Source organism: Moschus berezovskii, chromosome 4 (genome assembly GCF_049115385.1).
Source record: "Moschus berezovskii isolate FMDL1 chromosome 4, NW_MosBer_1.0, whole genome shotgun sequence".
Classification (NCBI taxonomy): domain Eukaryota; kingdom Metazoa; phylum Chordata; class Mammalia; order Artiodactyla; family Moschidae; genus Moschus; species Moschus berezovskii.
In genome coordinates this window covers 109635117-109660673 of record NC_142463.1, presented here as the reverse complement: position 1 = coordinate 109660673, position 25557 = coordinate 109635117, and the positions used below count along the sequence as shown (strand labels likewise).

The window sequence follows — 25557 nt, the reverse complement described above, 5'->3', positions numbered from 1 at the left end:
TTTTCCCTGTTTGCTGAAGCCTCTTTCCGGTTTCTTCCCTAAATAACTGGAACTGCCAGGAATCACCGAGTCTTTGTGAAATGCCCTCCCCCTGCAGCCAACACTGCCAACTTTCTGTGACTTCGCGAATCCACTGGCCAAGTGTATCACTGACCCCTCCTAGTCCAACCAGCTTGCTGCTGGGAACTTTCCCTCCCAGCCTCCCACACGTCTTTGCTGGTGGGGCTGTGAGGCGGGCCGCATGCCTCAGCTGGCGTTCCAAGCGGCTGCCTTGACTCACCCAAAAGCGTGAGTACCTGAAGAGTAAGTATGCCGAAGCCCAGCGCTGAGAGGGTGGGAGTGGGGCAGCGGTTGGACAGAAGGAACTTCCAGAGTGGGGTGCAGCCTGGAACTGCTGTAGGGAACACTCCTGTCCTGGACAAACCTCAGAGGAGGAAACACCCACCCTTATGGGCTGGTGAAAGGCATTATTTTTAGAGAAAGAAAAAAAAATTCAAACCCCCTTGCTACTGATAAAGTGCAGAGCCTGGCAAGTAGCAGGACTCAATGGTCATAAATTAGGAAGGAGGGGCATAAAATCATGTTCGAAAAAACAAACACATACCTTTATTTTGAGACAAAGAACACTGTATAAAAAAAACTCCAGTTGTAGAAATCAGCATAGACACACATCAAGTTAATGTACATTCCGTACTTGTGGGCCCTGCCCTTCAGGCTACAGACTAGGCATAGACTCTGCGCGTGGGCACTGCCCTTACAGTTACACTCTTAAGAACAGGTTGGCACAGCCCCCCTGCTGGTGCAGCTCTGTGGAGTGATGTCCCAGGATGAGAGAGGATGCAGTGTCTGACTACAGACCTCCCTGTGGCAGCTCCACAGAGGCAAGTCCTGGGGGAGATGCTGGGTCAACCCAAGCAAGCATGCTGCTTCTCCTGTCCCCGGCTCCCAAGCAGGAAACTGTCTCTTGCTCTTCCTTCAGAGCCATCCTGGCTCTCCATGGCAGGGGCATCTTTGCCAAGCTCAGTGTCCATCTTGTGACCCCCAAGCCCCTTCCAGTTCGGCTCCCATGGTGCCCTTCTTAGGAGGCCATGTCCGTCTAGCTTGTTTCTTTGGCTTAAGGGCAAGAATGGAGGGGAAAGGACTGTCTCCACTTCTTTGTCCATCCGTCTGACGTGGAGGTGGGAATGGCACTGTCAGGCTTTCTGACCTCCTTAGGGTTGAAACCCTTAATATCGACCCGTTTTGAGGCTGCTGGGTGGCAGCTTGAGCATGTGGTAGGAGTGGTTCCCAGGACTGGGGCCTTGGGAGGGGCCCCAGGTAGGCGTGGGAGGCCTGCCTGCCCCCTCAGCCTGGTTCCAGTCCTTATATAGCGTGGCGCACACCCTCATGGGATTTGCAGCAGCAGGAATGGCAGGAGCAGCACAGCCCAGGCCAGTGGGAAGAGGCGTGGGGCGGCGCTGTGACCGATGCTGTGTAGAACCTGCACCTCCGGGTCATCTGCAGGATGAGAGGGCAAAGGCCTCCAAGGTGAGTGGCCCTACTGCTGGCACTGGCCCTCAGTCCAGCGAGGCTTCCCCTGCCCTGCCTGGCAAAGGAGTCACTGTTTATACCCAGCCTCTTCAAGCAGACCCTGTTTTGTGCCCCAGGCCCAATTTGCTCCAGCCACCTACCTGCTGGAAGTCTCTTCTCTTGTGCATTGGCATGGGCCTTAGGGCTGTGAGCTGAAAAATAAGGGTGGTGGTAGGTCAGGTAACTTGGTACACACAGGAAGCAAAGGAGTGGGAGTGCTGGCTGGACTGGGCAACGGGACTTCCCAGCCATCCCAGATCTCTCGACCGGGCCCAGGACAGGATGGAGGAAGAGGCCCACAGGACCCTGACACTCACTGATTTTGCCATCGATTATCACCTTCAACCTCAAGCAACGGCCTTCCTGGTGGTGGCTGGGTTTGGCTACAAAATAAATCCAGAGAGTTTTAAGGAAGGGAAACTTTGTCGGAAGAAAATATAAGTACAAATGCCTCTGGCCCTGCTTTCTTGGTCCCTACTCATTTTAATCCCTCTCTTCCCTCTAATCTTTGATTCTCACCTTCCCCACTTGCCCAGAAAGTTTTTGCCCACTTTCTGCCCCAAGTTCAGTCCAAACTCCCATTCTTGGGAATAATCCTTGACTTTGGAAGTGATGATAAAAAGAACATAGACACTGTCCCTTCCCCACAGTCCGTTCTCCACTCCTCCCAGCCTGAAGTTAGGGTGACCTGCACAATATGCTCCCCTTCCCCAGCCACTATGTCCTTGCTATCCCTAAGCCCCCTGATAGGGTGAGGCCTGGATCCATTCTACACAAAGTTGATCTTACAGTTCCTAAAATCTGCCCTCAGGATAAAGTCCTTAGCAGTTCTTGGGTCCCCATGCCCTAACCTGTGTACTTCTCCAGGCTCCTATCTCCCCACTTCCAAGTGTCCCTCCTGCTCCAGTCAGTCTGAATCATTTGGAGTTCCCTGAGGATGTCATGCTGTCTTTGTACATGACCTCTTGTCTGGCCAGCTCCTCTGCTTGCCCTAAGCTCTTGGGTCATCTTCCCCAGGACACCTTCTATGAGGTGCACCCCCCTCCCCCAGACTGGCAAGGTGTTCAAGTCATTTTCTCAGGGCCTCTGAGCTCATAGCTACCATATCCCCCTGTTCTAACAGTATTAATAGATGCATGTCCCTTTCTAGATTCTGGAGAACGGAGACCCTGCAGTGTTTTATTTATCTCTGTGACTATAGTGCCAAGCAGAGCACCCAGGACATAGTAGAAGCTCACTCTGCACTTGTAATGGGAATGAATAAAACTAGAGTTCAGGATTGGAAGGGGCTGTCTGCTGCTTGCCTCCCCACTAAGCATGTACTGAAGCGTGTGCATCACGTCAGCTGTGTCCCCAAGCATGTGGGCCTGTGTGCATGCCTCCCGGGCACTCACAGATGTAGTAGTAGCTGTGTCCCTCTTTGAAATCCTTGCTCAGGGTAAAACCTGTGAAGCGGTGGAACTTCTCAGACAGCTTCTCCGGGCCATGCTTGGACTTGGGATTGTTGCAGAACCAACGGACCTGTTCCTTGGGTTGGGGCTGGCACAGCTGGTACTGCTTGTGCTCCACCAGGTACAATGTGTACTGCTCCATGGCCACGTCTGCCACAGAGTTGTCCTCGTAATGAGGACAGATGATGTCCAGGTAGTCATCTATCCGCACATGCACCGTGTAGTCCTCTTTCCAAAACCTGGGCATGCGCAAAGGTGGAGAGAGCAGATGGTCGGTCCCTCAGAAGCCAGGCCAGAGCTTTTGAGCTTCCGAACATTTACATGACCCCTCACATTTCATATTGGACCCTACCCCAAAGATTTCTTAAAAAGTCTTAACTTCCAGTATTTACTGATCTTGATCTCTTAAATATCTTCCCACTATCTCCAAACATTTGTCACACCATCATTGTCTGCCACTAATCCTCTAAATAGCATCCACTTAGTATCTTTCAGGTACCAAAGCACTTCCCATAACCTCCCTGATATTTACCCAAGGATGGGCTTCTAAATATTTCCTCAGCTCACTCTTCTGCCTATCAATATTTCTCCAACTCTGTTCTACCACTTGTTCCTTTAAATGCTGTTAGACCGCAATCTGAGACCCTACTGGCCCATTCAGTAATCACAATCCATGTAACCTTTTCTCTTTCCCATGCTAGTGCTTGGCACCCAACAATCTGTTTTCACTTTTCTTACTCCTCTCATTTTCCCCTTGACCCACTGACTGTATCTCATATTGTTCAACTTAACTTTTCTCCCAATACCCAGGACATCCACGCCCACGGATAATGCCCAGTCCTTTTAAGTTAAATTGCTTCCATCAATTCTTCCAGTCCTCTCGAATCCCCACCTTCTCAAATCAGTGCTCAGCTCCCCTGGTACACTTTTCTCAAAGCACCCCAAAACCTCTCTTGTCCTTTTGTCTGCAAAAGCCATACATTAACCTCCTGTGAAATGAGCTCTGGAGAAGGCCCTCCTTCTTCCCAAGGTGGAGCCAGCTCCCCTCCCCCAGCCCAGTCCCCCCAGGCTCCACAGGCTCCAGCCTGACTGCCCACCAGCCCCTCCCCCGCCCGGCTCTAGCCACCTGGCTCCAGTCTGGGTGGGGTCCTAGTAGGGGGAAAAGTGCCTCCCCACCTTCCTCTGCCAAGCTGGTCAGCTTCTCCAAATCCCCCCCAGCACTGCCAGCTAGAGACTCAGCAGAGTTGGCTGCCAACTTGCTCCAAACCAAAGCCAGGGCATGGGGGGGCAGGGCGGGGTTAGGCCAAGAGACCTCTGAGGCGGGCACCCACTGCCCAGTCAGCATGACCCTTAAGAGGCCTGGCCCTACAGGAGCAAGCTAGTGCACTGGCTAGGCTTACTAAGGCCCTTCCCCCACCCTGGGGAAAAGAGAGAGAGAGAGAGGAGCAGAGAGAGGCTTTTTAAATTCCTCTCTGGAGAGATAAACATAGAAGCCATTTCAGAACAGGTATTTCAGCTCTGGGCCTGGCGTCTTTCCTCCATTCCCGTGACGGGCACTGACTCATTCCTCATCTACCTCTGCCACCCGCCCTAGTATTCACGAGAACCTGTGAAAATTTCCTTCATCAAATGTGGTCAGCCCCCAGGACCCCAGTGCCCACTTCAGGCAAAGGGAGGTGACAGGTCTGAATTGGAGGGGGTGTTCCTGTCCCTGGAGTACTAAGGAGGCCGGCGCACAGTTCAGGCAGCACTGCCCTTCTTCCCACGCTGCCCCCTGCCTGGGGCCTGGAGATCCCAGGGCTGATGCCCACTGCCCTGAGTCACCCCTGCCAGCCTCACACCCGCCCAGCTCACTGCCACCTCATCTTTGCCCTCCGGCTGGGCCTGGCTTGGCTGCTTGTGGACTCCACTCTGGGCTGGCTTCCCTTTAGTCCTGGGCATAGTTGTGTGTGTGTGTCCAGAGGGACAGGGTAGAAGCTGTGTTGGGTGGGTGCACCCATCACCCTCCTCCTGGGGGTGCAATCTGCTCCACTTAGCACTCCTTTGACTTGCTCGATATCTGGAAAAGGGGGGCAGCGGCGTCAGGGAAGGCGGGGAAGGGGAGCAAGGAAGAGGCTCCTTCCTGAAAGAGAGGAAACCTGGGAGCTTGGGAACGGAAAAGGCCAGGGTCCTCCCCCCTACTCACGGCTTCCTGTCCCCTCCTCCTCCTTCAGCCAGCACCTGGCATGGGCATAAACAGGGACTTTGCTCTCTCCCTCTAGGACAAGACTGGGCCAAAGAAGCAAAGAACAGACAGCAAGGAGTGAGATGGGGAGGGCTGACTACAGTCCTATCAGGCAAGAGGGCATTGCCCCCTTGGCTTGGCAGGTAGCTGTCTGTTCCCTCCCTCCCCAACAGACCCCCCACCAGGCAATGCTGCCACAAGGTCAGAGGAAACTGGCACAATCTATCTCCCTAGGGCAGTTGGGGGAGGACTGCTAGGGCTAGGGGTGGAGTGGAGTGTTTTCCCCTGACTCCAAGTTGCTCAGCTGTCCCCCCCTTACTCCACCCTACCTACCTCTCCTGTTTTCCCACAAATATTGTTCCCCTAACTTCAGAAAACTCAAGAACAAAGAATCTGATGGAGCTTCTTCCTCCCAGTACCATTTGCCTCACAGCCCTAAATCTGCCCAGGAGAAATTAACTCCTTCCCACCCAGAGCCCTTTGTAACCCTTTTAACCCCTTCCTGTCCTCCGGAACCATCCCCATGACCTCTGTCTCTCCCCTTCTTTTGTTTTACTACCTGAACCTCAGATACAGGTGACTCCTTCAAGCCTACCCACACACAGCATATGCCTCACTCCTGCCACCTCAGAAGACCCTTGTGGGAGGGAGCATTCCAGGGACACCTTAAAATCAGAATAAACACTGAATTCAGGCAAGCCCAGGTCCCTCCTGAAGGGTCTTTCCAGGATTACTGTAAGAATTCTTACTCCGGATGTCAAGACCTGTCAGTGTAGGTAAATGCCCAAATACACAGAGGCCTTTGTGGTGGAAGGGCTTAGAACAAGAGCCCTGAAGGTCAGAGAGAGAGTGCCCCTGCCAGAGGCAGGAGGTGTTCAGCATCGAAAGGACCGACAGTCTAAAGGGTGTACAGTAACAGACAAGTTACAGCTCAGTTTAGCTCAAGCAGACAGATCTTTTACTACACAGACATTCCTAAGACATGGGAGCAGACTCATCCTCAAAAGGGCCTTCCTTACCCTTCCAGTTACTCCCTCTTGGCTTCCCCCTTTCACACGTCCAGTCTCCTCCTTTTGGTTATAGCGGGTGCAAAGCAGTACCCACCACCAATGAATGAAAGGGAATGCAAACGGCCACACACTCAAGGCCGATTGACAATTGTAAGTCATATAACAGCAGGCTCTGTTGTTTATGTCTTCCCATAATTTGGTCTGTTACACTTCGATGTAGAATATTCATGAGCTCTTACTGGGCTCCTAACTGCCTAAGGTTACTTGGAGAAGCCCCTGTGGTTATTTTGTATCCACTGTGTGCCTAGGGCGCATGTGCAGGCGTTGAAAGGTCTCTGTGGGTTTTTCGTAGCACATCAGTGAGCTCTCCTGGGTGTGTCTGGGATGGATTTTAAAAGAGATCAGCTTGCATCCCTTTCAGCGAGGTCTCCCGTGGTTGCTCATGTCTAACTTCCCACCTAACAGAAGTAACAGCTGTAGCAGAGGGAAAGAAAAGAGGGGCAGAGACCGTACGGTGCAAGCAGATGCGGGCAGGGCCCTGCCCTGGGGTGGAACTCCCGGTTATGGGCGAGAAGAAAATCTATGGGAGCCCTCCCGCCGCGGGTCATCTCCCCAAGACTCAGGTTAGGGGCCGGGTGGGACAGTTAACCTGGAGTGGGGAGCGATGCCAACCGGCGTCCAGGCTGTCGGCCGGTGACTCGGGCTTACTTGGGGTTTGAACTGTTCCAGAAGACGGTGTGGCGGTCAGCAGCGGCCAGACTGCAGCACAGACCCAAGAGAGAGGCCCAGAGGAACTCCATAGCGCGGGGCCTGGCCAGGCCGGGCGGGGACGAGGGGCTCCTCCGAGTCTGGGTTCCCGCAGGGCTTCTCGGCAGCGCAGTCAGCACCGCGCTCGCGGCTCTGGCCCCTCCGCTTCGCGACTCCGCCTTTTGGGCCGGCGCCGCCCGCCGCCCCGCCCCGCCCCCGCCCCGCCCGGCGCGCGGCCGCCCGGGGCCCGGGGGCTGGGGAGGTGGAGGAGGGGAGGCCAGGGGGAGGGGAGCGGAGCGTGCACCTCCGCCCGGCAAATCTGCTAGGCGCTGTGTTTGCTCACTCGTGGGTCCGCGTGAAGCTTTGTGGGTCTGTGTCCCGGGCGCAGTCGTGTGTGGGAGAAGGGAACGCATTCCACATGAGCGTCTGCGAACTCGCGGTGCCTGGCCTGGCTGGCGGCGCCGCGCGCCGATCTTGGCGGGTGCGAGGTTGTGGACAGGTCCCGCGCCTTTCCCGAGCCTTGTACGCCCGCGTTCCCACACTTTCCTCCTACCCACCCCCTTCCCGGACTCTGTGCTCGGCTGCCCCTCCCCACACACGAGGCTGTTTGTTTTTGTTGGGTTTGTCAATGTTGTCTTTGTTCGGGAGATTGTGTCATCGCCTAGATGCCGGGAATAAAGTGCGACCCTGTGTGTGATCAAGTGTGTAACGTGTGCGGCGAGGGCTAAGGGCGCCTCTGACCGTCAGTGCCTGTGAGAGGGAGGAACATGGGATCGTGGGCCCCCGAGGGGGTTCGCTCTTGTTTCTAGGGCTCCAAAGGGCACTAATGACCTCTGTGTGTGTGTGTGTGTGTGTGTGTGCGCGCGCGCCAACACGTGTGTACCATGTGAACAGACTTTGAATATGGACTGTGAGAATCTCGGCCTGAAGGGTGACAAACTGAAACCACACATGTGCATCTGGCATGTGTAAATAAGTGTGATGGCGCGCAAGCGTGAAAGCATTTGTGAGGAGTATCACAGCCGTGTGTGGGGAAGCGTGTGAAACTTTGACGAACGTATGCTAATGTCTGTGAAGCGTGTGAAGAGTAGGGGGAAACGTGCACTGGCTAGCGGGGGCTGCGGGCTGAAGGCCCGGAAGGGGTGTTGTGCGCGGCGTCCCAGGCTGGGCGGCGGCTGTGTCTGGCCCAGTTTGGGCTGGGTCTTCCAGTCCGTCGGGCCCCAGTATCCAACTCGGCCCCCTCCCCCCGAGCCGTGTAAACAAACCCGCTGGAATTCGCCTCTCGGGCTCCTCTCTCCGCCGGGGTCTGCTGCCGTCTGGAGCGGGGGATTGGGGGGTGGGTGTCTGCCTCCCAGCTCTCGGGGCAGAGAGGGCGGGCAGGTGTTTGATTAGGGGGGGTGTATGTGTGAGAGAGAGAGAGAATCTGGAGCTGGAGGTCCCAATGCTGTGTGCCTGCGTGCCTTTGGTGGTTCCTGTGTGCGATTGTGTGACTCTTTGTGTGCCCGCCCAGTTGATTTTGCTAGTCCGTGTGCACCCCTGGCCAGCCCTTCCACGCGGCTGAGCAAAGCGGGAAGCTTCAGACTTGGCCCCCCGCGCCTCTCCCCTCTCCGCCCCGAGAAGCTCGGGCCCAGCTTCTCCAGTTCCCAAGCTGTTTCATCCTCTTCTTTTACGGCCAGGCCTGGCCACAACGCCTGTAATTACGGGGGGGTGGGGGGCGGTGTAGGCCGGGACGCCGCGGCTAGTCCGGCGCTGACCCCTGCCGGGGAGGAGCCTGGAGTTGAGGGAGGGCCCGGGCGGGTCCCACCCCGCGTGGGGCTCAGGGTGCTAGAGGCCCGACTCGTTTCGATTCGCCGCGCGTAGGATAAATATTTGCCCCCGCGCGGATTAGGTATTTGGCCGGGTAACCCTACGGCCAGGTCCCGGCCAGGCTTTGCGCAAGGCCCCCACCCCCTCGCACGCTCCTGCCCCAGGCGACGTGCCCCGCCACGCGTTTAGCCCAGGTGCAGCCACCCCTCCCGCCGGGGCCGAAGTCTACCCGCCGGCCAGCCCCAGGGCAGTGCACCTCACGCGCGTTTTGCTCACTTGGGAGTACACCTGGGTGTCGGCCACCCACGTGTCCCCGGCGAGATACTTCCCCCGCCCCGTTCTTGTCTCGAAGTCCCACGAGGGCAGGGGTTTTTGCTTGTTCACTGCTGTATTGCCAGCGCCTGGCACAGCACCTAGCACACGTAGTAGGCAGTCAAGAAATATTTGTTGAGTAAATGAAATCACTATTCAGTGTTACCTCTGCAAGACGTACTGCTCTGAAAAGAAACCAGAAGCGTTAGAGAAGGAAGGGGTGATGGTGGTTCTTCAGAGAGGGTGGTCCACAGCTGCCCCCTGGAGGAGACGGTTTGGGGCACATCCCCCCTCCCTAGTTTTTTTGACCGCCGGGATTTCTGGGCGGTAACGTGTGGGGTCCCTGGGCTGAGCCGCTCAGACCCGGCAGGTTCGGACTCGCTCGGCCCAGCCCGGCGGGGCCACGTCCGTTCCCGCCCTGCCTGCGTCTAGGACTGGAGCAACCCGGGTGGAGAAGAGGTGGGGGGGAATTCTGGGCAGACGAACGGAGCGCGGAGCCCTCTCCCCCCAGCTTGGCACGCCCCCAACATTCTCTCTTAAGGCTTGGAGCTCATCATTCTTTTATTCGTGGGTTTGTGCGTACGGGGGTCTTTCAAGCGAACTAATGGAGCGCCTCTAGATCCTGGCTGTTGTGTTGAGCACCGAGGATAAGGGTGCGTTTAGGATAAAACCCCTGCCGGGTAGTCCTTAGGCCTGTAGGGGAAACAGACAAGCCAGCATTTATCAACAAACTTGCTAAGTGGAAAAGCCGAGATTGCAGAGCCACAATGCGCACTTGCGCTGCCTGGACACTTCGAGAGCCGCTGCGACACCTGGTGGACTGGGAGGAGAGTTGCAAGAACTGAGCTATCCAGACCGAGACAGCAGAAGGGACTTTGGCTCGGAGACCGACCTGCAGACCAAGTTAGCCCGGTGCCTCCCTCGTCGCAGCCCCCAGCCTGCCCAGGCGGGTCTAGTCTTGGTTCTTGCTTTGGGTTACCTCTCACCACGAAGTCGTGCGCCTGTGTTGGCTCTCAGCACCGCCACCCTCAGGCAAACATCTGGGCTCAGTGGCGGGAGCTGTCTGAGGTGTCTGTCTGTCTGCCTGCCTGTCTGGGAAATTCCCCTTATGAGTCCTTTCTGGGAGTTCCTCAGGGACAAGATTAACTCTCTGAGTGCTCTGGGGGAGGCCTGGCCTCTGGAGGAAGGTGCTGTCCACCTGTGTGGGCACTGTTGGCCTGGAGGTACCATTTCCAGTGTGGAACAGGCAGAGCTACTTGATTGCTACTCCCTGTGGTTTGGGGTGGAGAAGGACAAAACCACAAGGCCCTGGGGCACAGCTAACCTGGCCCAACCTCTAAGAGCATCACTGGGCAGTGGGGTGATGGGGAGGGTGCAGGGAAGGTGATCCTGAGCTTGGAGCAGCCTCTGCTCCACTCCCCACATCATTTAAAAAAAAAAAAAGTGTATGTTTTCCATTTTATTAGTGATATGTGTGTGTTTTTCAAAAGTTTGAAAAAGAGAACAGGAGAATCAGGGGAGCTACCAGCTACTGTGAATATCTTCAACCCAACCCTGCCAGCCTTTAGTCTGTGAGGTTTTGTTTCTTTGTCTTTAGGAATTGTGTTAAATATGATTCACTTCTATTGTGTAATTCTTTTCCTGCCCTTTAACTTTATGACAGAAAATATTTTCATGTATAACCTCTTTGTAAACAGTATTTTTAACCACAGCATAGTGTTTCTTTGAATGGTTCAGGGATTGCTGTTGTAATGGGGCAGAGTAGAGATAAATAAACACATTCCCACATTCAAGTACTCCTCAGCCACTGAGCAATTGAGTTGATTGTTTCCTAGAGCTTGCAAATAACTCTGAGGTTAACTTTCATTCAACAAGTTCTTATGGCACATCTGCTCTGGACCAGGCTCTGAATTGGGGCTGAATCCTTAGTGGAGGACAATAGGCGAGGGCCCTCCCCTACTGGAGCTTACAGTTTCGGGTGATACCTGGGCATATGATTACCTGGATTTTGGAGAATTTCATGGATATGTGTGTGTGCTACGTCGCTTCAGTTGTGTCCAACTCTATACAACCCCATGGACTGCAGCCTTCCAGGCTCCTCTCCTCATGGGATTCTCCAGGCCAGAGTATTGGAGTGGGTTGCTGTGCCCTCCTCCAGGACATCTCCCCAACCCAGGGAGCGAACTCTTGGGAAATATTTTTGATATTGCCAAACCAAAATCAGATTCTTTTGGCTACTAGTCTAGTTTTCTTAACTGAGGGCCAGAATCTAATGGATCTATCTCTCCTCCACATCCAACTCAAAAGGGGGCCAAACTCTGTGGGAGAAGATGGAATTCTCCCCTTGGGAGTCCCCTGCAGGGAAAAGGTTGGGCAGGATGGAGAGTGGGAGGGAGATGGGAAGAGTAGTGTTAAGGAAGATAGGACCGTAATTTGTGCCTAGAAAGCAACAGGAAGCTTTTTTTTAAAATGCTGCCCCTTCCACCAAAAATTAATTAGTCACTTACCCCAACTTCTGTACTGGGAAGTCCTGGGGGCTCTGAAACATATCCATGTCCTAAAGGAATCTAATCTACTTGCAGATGTATACTGAGAATATAAAATAAGGGTTATAGTAGAGGTATATATGGAACAACAGGCTGTGGGTTCACAGAGGAAGGATGTTTCTTTGGGGTCAGGGGTGCTTCACAAGGAAGGGGATATATGTGTTTTTTCCTCTGCCTGCCTTTGAGTCTTTGCCAACCTGGCTGACTCTGGAGGAGATACTTTAAATGGGTTTTTAAAGCTAAGCAGGCATTCACATTCAGGGATAAGGGAATAGGAAGCACAGCTAGAGAGGTGAGAGTTGTGCAGTGACTGCTCCGGTATAGCTAAAATTACAGAACGGGTCTGGGGCAGGGTGGCAGGAGATGAAAGCAGAAAGTGGTTTGGGGCCATGTTGCCAAGGGCCTTAAATGCCATACCCAGGATCTTGAACATTATTCTGTAGTCCATAGATGCTTAAGTAGGAAACATAATCAGACTTGTATTTTAGGAAAAGCACTGCAGGTAACAGGATGTGGGTAGAAGAGGAAACTCAGAGGCAGGGGTGCTGGTCAGGCCTGAGCTGCAGGAGTTCTGGTGGGAGTGAGGAGGGGCAGAGAGGGGAGAGCAGAGGACAGACTAGGCAGAGTCGGGTGAGCCATGGGCAGGAGACAGGGAGGAGTCTGGGATGGCCTGGTGGGTGGAAGTGCCACTGACATACAGGACATGGAGGCGGGGGCAGACCCAGGAGGGACAAATGAAGAGGAAACTCTTGGACAGTGTATCTTTAGGAGTGATTTCGGCTGCATAACAGAACACCCAACTTCTAGTGGTTTATTTTTTTTTTTTTTCCAAGTTCTAGTGGTTTAAACAAGAGGTTTTGGGACTTTTCTGCAGGTCCAGTGATTAGAATTTGGTGCTTTCACTGCCATGGCTCAGCTTCGATCTCTGATCCGGAAACTAAGATTCCACAAGCTGCATGGCATGGCCAAAAATAATAATAAAAAGATGGTTTATGTTTCCCCCACACCAAAGTCTTCTGATGTGGGTCAGCAGCTCAACAGTGTTGTCAAAGACTCAATGCTCTCTGCCTCTCTGCCCTGCTGGCCTCATGACTCTGGTTACAGGATGACTATATTAGAGCTACATTCGAGCTACAGGAGCCACAGGATGAAGGGATGGGAGCAAGAGAGTTTCTCTTCCTAAGGAGCTCTTTTTAATCTGATAAGAAAATCTGTCCTAGCAGCTTACTCTTGGGGGACAGAGCTGTGTCCATGGCTACACCAGCATCTGTGAAGGAGAAGTGACTGTTCTGAAGGGCTAGGGCCGAGCCTGGGGCCCCCTCCCCCAAATAGAATCTGCTCTGTTCCCCAAAGAAACAGGGGTCTTGTTAGCCTGGGAGCAGGGATGAACACTGAACAGTGCCTGCGCAGACATGCTGCATTTGAGGGGTCAGTGGAATTTCCAGGTGGAGGTGTCTCAGGGCAGCAGTGGGGGATGGGAGCCAGGGATCCTTGCCCTGTGTTTCTAACTGGAAAGAAATTTTTCCTTCCCACCTACTCAGCCTGGGTTCTCTGTGGTAGAAAAGCCAGGTGAGGGTGGGCAGGAAGACATTTATCCCCAATGCGGCTGATGATAAACCTAATTTCTACTCCTCTGCCCACCTATGCCTCTCTTCTCCCCAGTCTTTCACTATAACATAGTGTAAAAGCAGGAGTTCAGACACTTTTATTTCAGAGGTATGACTTTTTTCTTTCCCCAGAGGTATTATTTTTATGTAACTTTTTTTTCCTAATTATGGAAGAAATGCATGATCAATGCAGAAAACTTGGAGAAGCACAAATGAAAAACAAAATCACTCATAGAAGTTAAATCTTAGGAGCAAGCACACTTCACGGTTCCTTTCCCCATGGCTCTGGAAATGTTTATGGTAAATATCTTGGAGAGGTTATAGTTTAATGCCCATGTGACAGCCAGCTCGGAACTGCTTACGTTTGTGTAACATTTTACGATCTTCCAGTGTTTTCAGCTGTGTATTTTATCACGTACTGTTTCACCTTTATAGACTCCTACACATTTTGAGGTGGGCAAAGGCCATCACTGACTAGTTGAGGAAACTGAGGCTTGGAAAGATGATGGTATTCAGCATCCAGAGGGTAGGGGTAGCCTCAGTAGGGCTGGGGTTCACACCACCTTATCCCTTCCCCACACCTCACTGCCCAGCTGTCCTGGGTATAAAGGAAAGGCCCTGGGGCCAAGGTGCTGAATTTGCTGTGGGCAAATGGAGGGGAGTGTGGATGGAGAAGGGAAAGGAAGAGAGTGGAGAGGGGCAGCTCCTTCCCTCCCCAGAGCCCTTGGGAGAGATGGGGAAGAGGGAGGTGAGAGGGGAGGGGCCTGGGTCAGGCTGATGAGATCAGTCTTCCAGGGCTGCAGCCGCCCTGGCCTGTCCCTGCAGGCAGTAGATGTCCAGATAATGGCTCACTTTTCACTTCACCAAACATGTTTTAAGGTCGGGCGTTTGTTTATTAGGTACTCTGTTAGGCACTGCAGGGGATTCCGAGGTGGCCCAGTGGTAAAGAACTCACCTGCCAAGGCAGGAGACATGAAAGAAGTGGGTTTGATCTCTCAGTCAGGAAGATCCCCTGGAGAAGGGAATGGCTAACCCCTCCAGTGTTCTGGCCTGGAGAGTCCCATGGACAGAGGAGTCTGGCGGGCTACAGTCCGTGAGGTGGCAAAGAGTCAGACACAACTGAGTGACTAAGCACCAAGGCACTGCAGGAAAAGGCAACCTGTGAGCAGGAGAGAGAGCAGTGCCCTCGAGAGCTGGCTCTGAGTCCTTGCTGTGAAAACTTGGAAAAGATGTTTGATGACACAGCACCTTCATTGTTTTCATCTGTAAAATGGGGGCAAGACTGCTTTTTTCCCCTGGAATTATTATTTGGATCAAAGGAAATAACAGCTGTGAGGGGCCTGGTGCTAAGCCTTGGGGACCAGACTGTCAGTAAGGACTGGTGTGTTTTTCTTTACCTGGGCTGACAGGGGAGAAATGGGGGTGAGATGGGGGAGCCTTCAGGATCCAGGAAAGGCAAGGGGGAAGGAGTCCTAGGAACACAAATATTTGTTCTGCCAGGCAGTACTCGATAAACGCCTGAGGGACACAGCAGCTGAGAGCTCTGAGGTGCAGGGGTGCAGAGGTGAATGGGGGAAAGATCCTTCTGAGCCTCTGAGGGCTCCCCAGGTAGAGATGGTGGGCAAGGGCATTCCATGCCCAAGGAGACAGTACAGCCTCTCTCCCCTGACCCGCAGGGGCAAGGGGAAGGAGACGGGGAGAGAATCTGCCCCCTTCCGTGTTCTTTATGGCTCCTCGGCCCCACCTTTGTCCCCTCCTTCACCCTCTTCATCCACTGACAGCGGATCAGTCACTGCTGGGCCCTCGGGATCCTGAGCTGGGCCTTAAAGAGGTGTAGGGATTGATGAATGATGGGGGACACGCACACAGCATGGAAAGGTGACACCGCTTGGGGTTGGGCACAGGGAAGGGGACTGGAACCACGCAGAGAGGAGGGGCAGGAGTGGGCAAATCGCGGGAATACAGGTGGAAAGTGGTAAATACCTCAGGGTGTGCTTCCGTTGCCCTCTGACCCAGTGCCATGTGACTGAAGAAAGAGCTCCTCACGTGGGTGTGAGTCCCCGTGTGGGGAGGTGTCTGGATAGACATCCTGGAGGAGGCCCTTTGGCCTCCTAGACTAGACTGTGGACAGTCCAGACTGGGCTGGAGCAGGCGAACCCAGTATGGCCTCAGAGACAGGCAGAGGGGGTTGTATTTCCTTGGGGAATCCACCCTAGCCTGAGGGAAGGCAGAGAGGGAGGGGAGGTTTGGAGACTGGAGAGTGGATAGTGGGCAGGTTGCCCTGGGAATAATAACATCAGCTCGCGTTTATGAACGGGTTTTCCATCCCAGGCTCATTGGAAGCACTTGGCGTACATTAAACCCTTACACCTCACAATCATCATAAGAGATCAGGAGTATTATCATCCCTTCATTTTACAAATGAGCGAAGTGAAAGCACAGAGAAGTTCATAACTTCCACAAGGTCACACAGCTAGTAAGTGATGAAGCCAGAATCTGAAACAAGGCAATCAGGCCGGTGGGTCCTGATTTAACCACTGCATCGTCCTATCCCACTGTTTCTAGAGAGAGACCAGACCACTCTGGAAATTATCTCTTCACAACATAGCAGCTGTTGGGAGGTGGCAGAAAGAGGGAGTTGTTAGTTCAGCATGTCAAGCCCAGGTGGGAGGCAGGGCCATGAAAGCCTCCAGATAAAATCCTTGCTCTCCCAGTCTTTTCTGTTAGAGCTCGGGCAATCAGGTGCTTCAACCCAGGGCTCTTGCTGTGTATAAAGGAAGGACCCAGAGATGTGAAGAGTTAGAATTCATTTCTTCTTGGACCCTTCCTTTGATCCTGGCTGTAGTTCTCTGTGTTGGGCTGCCCCATGTACTTTGATCCCTGCCCATCTCCCAAGGTAGGTTCCCAGCCTTTCTGTACATTGTGTGAACTACTGGAATTCCTTCCAATAAATCATTTTTTCTGCTTTAAGTACAGTCAGTTTCTGTCACTGGCAAGCCAGAACCTGGATGAGTACAGAGCGAGTTGCTGATGATAACAAGGTCTGAAGCCTGGGAGACTAGAAGGGTCATTTGCAGATGTGTGCTTTGGGGGACGTTCTATTTCAGGAGGTTAAGTTTAAAGTGCTTGGAAAAGCCTGGAGAATGGATTGAGAAGAAGTTTTTTACTAGGGACTGAGCCTGAGGACACTGCTTTGAGCTAGAAGTGTGGTGATGAAGCAGAGAATTAGGGTTTGAAGCCCTGGAATTGATGTGAGAGAGAGTGGAGAGCTGACCTGAACAGTCCCTGCAGGGAGTCAAGCAGGAATCGTGAAAGAGTGAGGGAGCCCAGGTGTATTTGTCAGGAAGGCCAAATGCAGGCTTCAGGCAAGCATCCCATCACCGTACTCATCCCCGAAGAAGGAGAACATCTCTAATGTTTCAGTGAGAGCCCAAAGAGAACTCGCGTTGTCTTCGTTGGGTCACATTCCCATCCCCAGACCAGTCCCTGTGGCTGGGGGCTACTGTGCTGTGGCAGGCTGGGACACTGGCTGGGGCAGGCCAGGGCAGGCTGGGACAGGCTGGGGCAGGCTGGGACACTGGCTGGGGCAGGCTGGGGCAGGCTGGGACAGGCTGGGACACTGGCTGGCTAACAGACCTGGGAGGTGGACTGAAGATGAAGTGGGGAGTCCCACAGGAAAACTGGGCTTCTGTTCCCAGAAGGGGAAATGGAAGCTGGGCAAGCACACCAGCAGATGTCCTCAAGAGGAGTTTGGTAGCCTGAGGGGTTTTCAGAATGGAGGGAAGGATCTTTTTTGGATGGAGAAATCTGGGCCCAGTTATAGATAAAGAGAAGAAAACTATTGGAGAGGGCCTGGAAATACATTGTGGCAACTGAAGAAGCAGGCCCCAGGAAGGATGTGTGGGGATGGGGTTCAGGAGGGAGGGTAGGAGTTCGTCTTGGCCAAGGGAGGAACAGCTATTTGTGAGCAGAGGCAGGTAGGGAGATGACAGTGGGAAGAGGCTGAGCGGTATTGGAAGGAAGTTGTGAGATCCTGTGAGATCTTCCTGTGAGAAGGAAGTTGTGATATCCCAGGCCTCACCCAGGCCAAGAGCTTGCGCTTTGGAGGCTGCTTGTAGAGATTCAAATTCTAACTCTGTCACTTAGTAGGATGTGACCCTGGTGCCTCAGTTTCCTCTTTTAATTCAAGGAAGATGATAATAACAGGGCCCACCCAGAGGATTAAATGAGATAATGTATGCAAAGTACTTAGAAAAGCTGGTGTGTCTGGCATATGGAAAAACCTCAGGATTAGCTATTATGATGGTAATTATTATGATTTTTATTACAGAGGGCTCACAGTGACAGTAATGAATTTCAACACAACTGGCTTTGGCTCCTACTTGCTGACATAGGACCTCCAGCCCCCCGCCAAGTCCCCCTCAAATATTGCTGATGGTCCCCACAGGGCGTTGGACACGGGCTCATCTTCGTGTCTGTGCGCACTGTGCTGCAGATGTTCTGCCGGGCGCAGGGTTTTTCTGCTGGTAGGTGTGGGGCGGCGGGCACCTCCCTCTCCTCTCCAGTGTCACCTCCGTCAGGGGACAGGGAAGGTCCCTGAGAAAGGCCGCTGGCGTTTCCGCATGATGTCATTTGGGGAGTCAGTTCTTCAGTTTTCATTCTGCAACCACTTTGGTCTATGAGGCCCGACAGGCTTCCCTGGGGCTAGGCTGAGGATGGTTGGCATATTCGCCACCCTGTCATACGCCTCTCTGAGGACAACAACTTTGCCACCGAGCCTTTGGGGAGCTTGTTCAGCCCCTCCAGCAAGGGCCCTCCTGTGAGGTGTTCTCTCCCAGCTGCTTGGTGATTGTCAGCCCCAGTGCAGCCCCTCCTGCCACAGCAGCCCAGCCCAGCCCCTCAGCAGAAAGCTCAGGCAAGGAGATCTGCCCCAGGCCAGGGCAGCCAAGGATAATGGTGAGGGGGCCAGGCAGAGCTAGGCCCCTGGCAAGGCAGGCGGGGGTGGGCCCTCTCTCCAGTTCTGTGCTCAGCTTAGTCACCACAGGCCTGGAGTCAGCCCCGAGGCACCAAAGGCCCTATGTTGTTGCTGTTCAGTCACTGAGTGTCTGTGTCAGAAGCACAGGCTTCCCTGTCCATCACTATCTTCCTTATCACAGGTCCTCATCAAACCCAGTTATCTGTCTTCTGCCCCCACCCTTCTACTAGGCAAGGACGGACCGAGACCTCCTCCCGCCTCCACCCAGTCTTCCCACACTCCTGCTTTAAACAGAGCTCTCTCCTCCTTGTCCTTCCAAAAGAGAAAAAGAAAATCCCCATGTGTCATTAGATGCACCTGGATCCTCGGTAGAATTGGAGAAGGGGAGGGTGCTGGGGGGGAGGCAGTGCCTGACACCACCCAGCCAGTGCCAGTGCCCCTCCAGAAAAGGTTAATTAACTTTCAGCTCAGTTTAGTCGCTCAGTCATGTCCCATTCTTTGCGACCTCATGAACTGCACCCTAGGCTTCCCTGTCCATCGCCAACTCCTGGAGGTTGTTCAAACTTATGTCCATCGAGTCAGTGATGCCATCCAACCATCTCATGCTCTGTCGTCCCCTTCTCCTGCCTTCAATCTTTCCTAGCATCAGGGCCTTTTCAAATGAATCAAGGTCTTTTCTAATTGACTTTAGAACCGGTAGGTAATCTACAGGGACAGAAAGTGGTTTCCTGGGATAGGGGCTGAGGGCGGGGCTGGGGATACTGACTGGAAGAGAGGCATGAAGAAACTCTTTTGGGAGATAGAAATGTTCTTTATCTTGACTGGGTGGTGATTACAGGGGTGAATACATTTGTTGAGAAAGTCGATCATATGACTATTATTGTGTGCAAATTATACTTCTCTAAAGGTGATTAAAAGGGCTTCTCTGCTGGCTCAGTGGTAAAGAATCCACTTGCCAATGCAGGGGATGTTGGTTGGTTTGATCCCTGGGTTGGGACGATCCCCTGGAGAAGGAAATGGCAACCCACTCCCATATTCTTGTTGGGGTAATCCCATGGACAGAGGAATCTGGCAGGCCACAGTCCATGAGGTCACGAAGAGTCAGACATGATTGAGTGACGGAATAAAGACAACGACAAGGGTGATTAAAAAATACAACAAATAACAGCCAAGCTAACTGGAGACTCTGGTTTGTGAACCAGTGAGAAGGCCAGTGAATGAAGCAGCCGGGGGGCTTCCTGAGGGTCTTCTGCAGATAAAGACACTGGGCCAGAAGCTGGGGGACTGAGAGGGGTTCGTCTCAGCCAGCATCTTCCAGATGCCCCAGTCCCTGCTCTGAGGTCCTTTCCTTTGCCCACAGCCACCCTCATTCTAGGAACTGTCCAACTCACGGTAGGAAACTCTCCTTGAGAAGTTTCTTCATAAGTCTACCAGGAGCCCGATAAATAGTTTTGTCCTGGGATGCTTGTGTGGCTCATGTCCTGAACAAGGAACGCTGCTTCTGTCCCATCGGCTACTGGGAGTGCCTATAAACTAAACACGACTGAAAAAGCCAGTGTTCACAGAAGACACAGATGAAATGAAAAAAAGAAAAATCAAAATAAAACCCCCTACACCCACCCTGAGCCTCACATAGAACAAGCAAGATCCCCGAGCTGGGTGGGATGTAGAGCAGGCCTGTTTGGGGTGATATTTATACAAGGGGCTTGGTTCCTCCCTCGGGCGAGTAAAGCAAGTTATAAAATTTGAAGGCACATTTTAAAATTGTTTAAAATCCTCCAAATGTGTTTCCTGTCTGGCACTGCGTACGGGGACTCGGTAATGTGTGTGCCTGTGTGGCCTGGAGTATGTGTTAATGAGGGAGTTTAGAGGTAGTGATGCTGAGGAGCTGACGAGAATCAGGGGCAAGAAAGGAGTCTGTTGTTGGCCAGGGTATGTGTTCCTCACCATGGAATGTGTGTAAAGGGCCCGGGGACCCGGGAGGGTGGTTTAGTCTGGGAAATTAGCATCTTTTTAAAAAACCACCCTGCTTGTACATCATTAGTTAAAGGCCTATAGGGGTAACATGCAGGTATGTGATTTTTTACTTCTGAAGAGAGTAGGTGTGATGATATTTGACAACATAGAATAATTAGAATGTCGCCATACACATTTTGATCAGTTAGATGACGATCAGTCCTCCTGCACACCGTGGCCTTCTGCCTTTGCTTAAGCTGCTCCCTCTGCCTGGACGCCTTCACCAGCTCTCAGAGTCCCAATCATTCTGCCCAGCTGGCTTGGTGCCACCTCCCCACAGTGTGAATTAATCACTCCCTCTTCTAGGCCCCCATGACATTTTGTCTTTTACAATGTTTACTTCGCTTCTTCCTTTTTGAAATTTAGCTGAATATGTGTCCGTCCCCTGTCGCACATCCTTGGAGGGCCAGAACTGACTTGGCTCTCGGAGTCTTCCTTGCAGTCTGCGCCCAGAGGAGGCTCTCGGGTAGTGTTTGCGGAATTCAGCTGCGTGTTGTTTTTTTTTTTAAAGAAGATTACTTTGCAGCAAATAAAGACCCTGCATTGGCACAGAGTAATTTGGTAAAAGCCATCACACTTTAGGATATCTTTATTTCATACTCTTTGAACTTTGCCTCATTTAGAGTGTTGCTGTAACTACACTGCATGTAGAGCCAGTGGAATGCAAAATCTGATTTGAAGAAAATGTGGTATTAGTTTATCGTAGTTCTGATATATAACGTTTATCTTCTTAGGGAATCAATCCTTTGTTTCGGGATAGCTTTTGTGGGAGGGCAAGATGACCTGTGGTAAATTTGTCTTTATAATGAAATTTCCTGGCATCTGATTGATGAAGGATGGTGACACTCTGGCAACTGGGCACCGTTCCCTGCTGTGGTTTCTGGGATGGATAACATGGAACTCAAAACCGAGAATGGAAAAAACACTTGATTCGTATGAATAATTGAAAGGCACCCCAAATGTATCCTGGTTAAATAGAAATGTTAAAGGGAGGGGCAATCTATAAGCCTAGCTGCTGTATTCAGCTCTCAAAAAAAAAAAAAAATTGAAGGCTCCTGAGTGTTCAGAAGTGAGGCTGTGTTGGAACAGAGCTGGAACAGCTGCATGGGGTGGGCTCTCTCATGAAGGTGGGTATTCACACTTTTTTTCTTTGCTTCCTGGCTGCCCCCTGGGAGGATGTGGTGCTTGCAAAGAGACAGGTGCTTAGGAGCCAGGCAGACGGGGGTGGGGGGGGAGGGGAGGATTTAAGGGGTCTCAAGTCTCAGTTCTTGAGTCTTGAGTCTCAGTTCCCTCATCTTCAGCCATAATAGAATCTGCCTGCAATGCAGGAGACCTGGGTTCAATCCCTGAGTCAGGAAGATCCCCTGGAGGAGGGAATGGCTACCCACTCCAGTATTCTTTCCTGGAGAATTCCATGGACAGAGGTGGGTTACAATCCATGGGGTCACAGAATCAGATATCACTAAGTGACTAACACTTTCACTTCCTTTACAAGAGTTTGGGATATTCCTGTAACTTGCTCAGCACGGCACCTGACAGATGTAAATACATGTGTGGTAGTTCTCCCATTGAACTTGTGGGGGATCCCCCATCCTCTTCTTCCAGCTCATCTATACCTCCTTTTCTTCCAGATTAGGCTTACCAGATTTAGCAAATAAAAACGGGGCATGCCCAATTAAATTGGAATTTCAGATAAACGATGAAGAATATTTTAGTATAAGTATGTCCTGTGTAATATTTGGGACATACATACACTAAGAAGGTATTCATTGTTTATCTGAAATCCCAGTTCAACTGGGGGTTCTGTAGTTTATCTGACAACTCTGTGTCAAGTTGCAATTTCCTTCACAAAGTCTCCCAGGTCAACTTAGTAAGCCCTACCCTTTGAACTCCTGTAAACTTTCACGACTTTGATATTTGTTTGACATCTAGGAAACAGTACCACTTTTACTTATTATCAGTCATAGCAGTGACCTCTTGCTGAGCATCTGTAATATGTCAGGCATGTAGGGTTACACAACCTGCCAGATTAGCCCTCACACTAACCTTGCATGGCTGGAATTAGCATCATCAGAGAGGCCTAAGGAGCATGAATACCACCCAGCTGGTACACGGTGGCATCGTCCTTTCAGTCCATGTGGGCAGGAGTGAAGCCATGCCCACACTGCTGCTCCCTAGGTTTCTGCCAGTGCCTGGCCCACAGCGGCATTCATTGTTATGGATGGTGGTGCTCCAAAGGGGCACCAACCAATATCAGAATTGATTTGGGGCTGGATTTCCCTGCAAGTCCAGTGGTTAAGACTCCATGTTTCCTTCCACTAGAGGCGGTGTGGGTTCGATCCCTGCTTGGGGAACTAAGATTTCCAAGAGCCACGCCAAAAAAAGAGTCTTTGAGTTTTCAGACAAGATCAAGGAAGTTTCTAACTTCTCAAGTGCTGTTTGCTTTTGTGTGTGGATAACTTAGCATTGTTCGTTCCAATACTGTGAAACTCATCACCAAGCAAAATCCTCTCTGACACCACCTGCCTAGTGTCTACAGAGCATGTGGCAGAGACCTGTGACTGGCCAGGACCGAGGATACTCATACTCCTCTGGGGTTTTTGTTTTTGGTTTAAGCTCAGGAAGCAACTATAGGAAGCTATGGTCCTTTTTGCAAAGATGTTAGGCATAACTAAGCAGCCATTTCCGATATTCAATCTCCACGGGTGTTCTTCACCCACCCAGAGGATCTGGGAGTAGGGGGGTGAGGGTAGATAGATTTATGATCACCAAATGGAAATGCAGCTCCTTTGTGGTTTGGACCTCAATTATCATATTAATGTTACTTCCTTGCTTGTGCTCCGAAGTTAGACAAATGCATCATGGTCAAGCACATTTTGTTCCCAGGGTAGAAAGAAGTGACTGATGAGCATGAATGGTTATAGCTGTGAATACATCTGAGCAAGGGGGTGGACCTTCACCTTCATAGACTGGCTGCTTCTTTCTTCTTATTCCCCTTTTGTCTATTTTTATTCCCATTCTAACATATTTATTCTCAGGAGCTGCTTTTTTTTTAATATAATTTTTTTAACACTCAAACTATTTTGTATTGGGGTATAGCTGATGAACAATGTTGTGACAGTTTCAGGTGAACAGTGAAGGGACCCAGCCATACACATACATGTATCCGTTCTCCCCCAGACTTCCCTCCCATCCATGACACAGAGTTCCATGTTGGGGAACTGTTTTATAAGGGGATGAGAGTGAAGGTACCAATCTTTCCTCATGATTACCAAAGAGTAGCTATCATCTCCATACTAGAGTGGGTAGAAAATGAAAGTGTTCGCTCAGTCGAGTCTTTACCACCCCATGGACTGTAGCCCACCAGGCTCCTCTGTCCATGGGATTCTCCAGGCAAGAATACTAGAGTGGGTTGCCAGTCCCTTCTCCAAGGGATCTTCCTGACCAGGGATCAAATCCGGGTCCCCTATATTGCAGTCTGATTCTTTCCCATCTGAGCTACCAGAGTGGGGATGGAGGGGGTTAAACGCCTTTCCAGTCTGGCAGATCTGTAGATGGTGGAGCTGGGACTGGAACTGAGTCTGTCTGACCTTGAATCCTCAGCTTTTTCTGTAGTGACGCACAAATCCTGTCCTTCAAAAAGACTTGGGGAAACATGAGGGGTTAATCACACATGTCTATTTCTTAAAACCATACTAGAATGACTGTGAATCATTATATAATAATAATAACATAGCTCCTCCAAATATGAGAGGTTTAGCACATTTTGGAAGATGAGCAGCAGGTGAAGGAGTGGGAACTGATTTTTTGAGAAATGAAAAAGCTCTAAGGCGGGTACCTGCAGAATGAACTCTTGCCAAAGGGTTTTGGAAGAGTATGGCATCTCTCAAGGCACAGTCTGGTCCAGGGCTGGTAATGGAGACGGGTTTAGGGAAGGGGTCCCTAGGGCAGTTAGGCACCCAGCTCTTTCCTGCATCCTCAGAAGTGAAACAACTATACCCCTGTAAGCCCTACCCATAGACTACCAGGGAATCCCTACTCACACATTTATATCTAACCCATATCTCATCTTAATCACCACACTTTCAGATCTACTGCTTATGTGACATCTGCATCAGGAAATCTGATTGGCATCCCATACTCTTGGGATGGCCAAAACACACTCTTGATTTCTACCCTCAAACCCATTCCTCTCCTAGCAACTCCTTCCTCAGCAAATGGCACCACCTAATTGCCAAAACCAAAACAAAGTGCAGCAGGAGTTGTCTTTGACTGTCCTCTCTGGCATCCAGTCCTCATCAAATCTCATCAGGTCTGCCTTCCACAATCTGACCTCAACCACTTGGGCAGGGCCACCATCACCTCTCACCTGGATCGAGGTAACCGCCTTCCCTCTGGGCTCCCAGCTTCCACTCTCACTCCTATAATCCTATTCTGTACACGACCACCAAGAGATCCTTTTCGATGTAAATTTTATCCTGGTCTCCCCTGGCCAAACCCTCCTGTGGCTCCCAATCACACAGCACAATTCGGGTTCTCACTGTGATCTATCAGCCTCTTCATTATCTGGCCCCTGGCTCCCTCCTCCATCTTATCTCAAACTGTTTTCCTCCTTACTCACCATTGTCCAGCCACCCTGGCTTTCTTGATGCTCTTTGACCTCCTTAACTATACTGTTGCCTCAGAGAATTTGTACTTTGAATGTCAGGCTGGAAAACTTTTCCCTAAGATATACACTTAGTCAGTCATTATGTTGCCTCCATTGAGATGTCTTTTAAGATAACAAGCCTGCCTGAGCTAGAAAGGTCACATGCATGCACTCCTACTCATCTTCATCCTCTTATTTTGCTTCATTTTTCCTCATAGAACCTGTCATTATTTGACATTTATATACACACATATATGTGTTCATATTTAAAACAGGCTTAATATATTTACTGCACATATATATATGTATATATGGATCTTCCCTGGATTGGGAAGAACCACTGGAGAAGGAAACAGCAGCTCAACTCCAGTATTCATGCCTGGGAAATCCCATGGACAGAGAGGCCTGGCGGACTACAGTTCATGGGGTCACAAAGAGTCAGACACGCCTTAGTGACTGAGCAAGCATGTGTATATTAATATATACATATATATTCTTCTCTGTTTATGTTTCATCTCAGTAGATGTTAAGTTTCATGAGTCAAGGACTCTTTCCCCTATTGGAGGGAACATTGCTGGGAAGATAGGATTTGAAAAAATAATCTAGCCTTAGGAACACCAGGCAAAAATAGGTAAAAGGAGCATAT

General features: G+C 51.4%; 1 protein-coding gene across 1 annotated transcript; it reads right to left on the bottom strand.

The window, feature by feature from the left end:
• Positions 1-578: 578 nt before the first annotated feature.
• On the bottom strand, positions 579-7513 carry EFNA1 (ephrin A1). The gene is made up of 5 exons (XM_055402702.2): positions 6963-7513; positions 2964-3259; positions 1887-1952; positions 1671-1721; positions 579-1497 (listed from the first exon to the last, which is right to left on the bottom strand). Exons 1-5 carry the CDS (start codon positions 7412-7414, stop codon positions 1385-1387), a joined length of 978 nt encoding a protein of 325 aa, XP_055258677.2. The 5' UTR covers positions 7415-7513; the 3' UTR covers positions 579-1384.
• Between the last annotated feature and the right edge of the window lie 18044 nt (positions 7514-25557).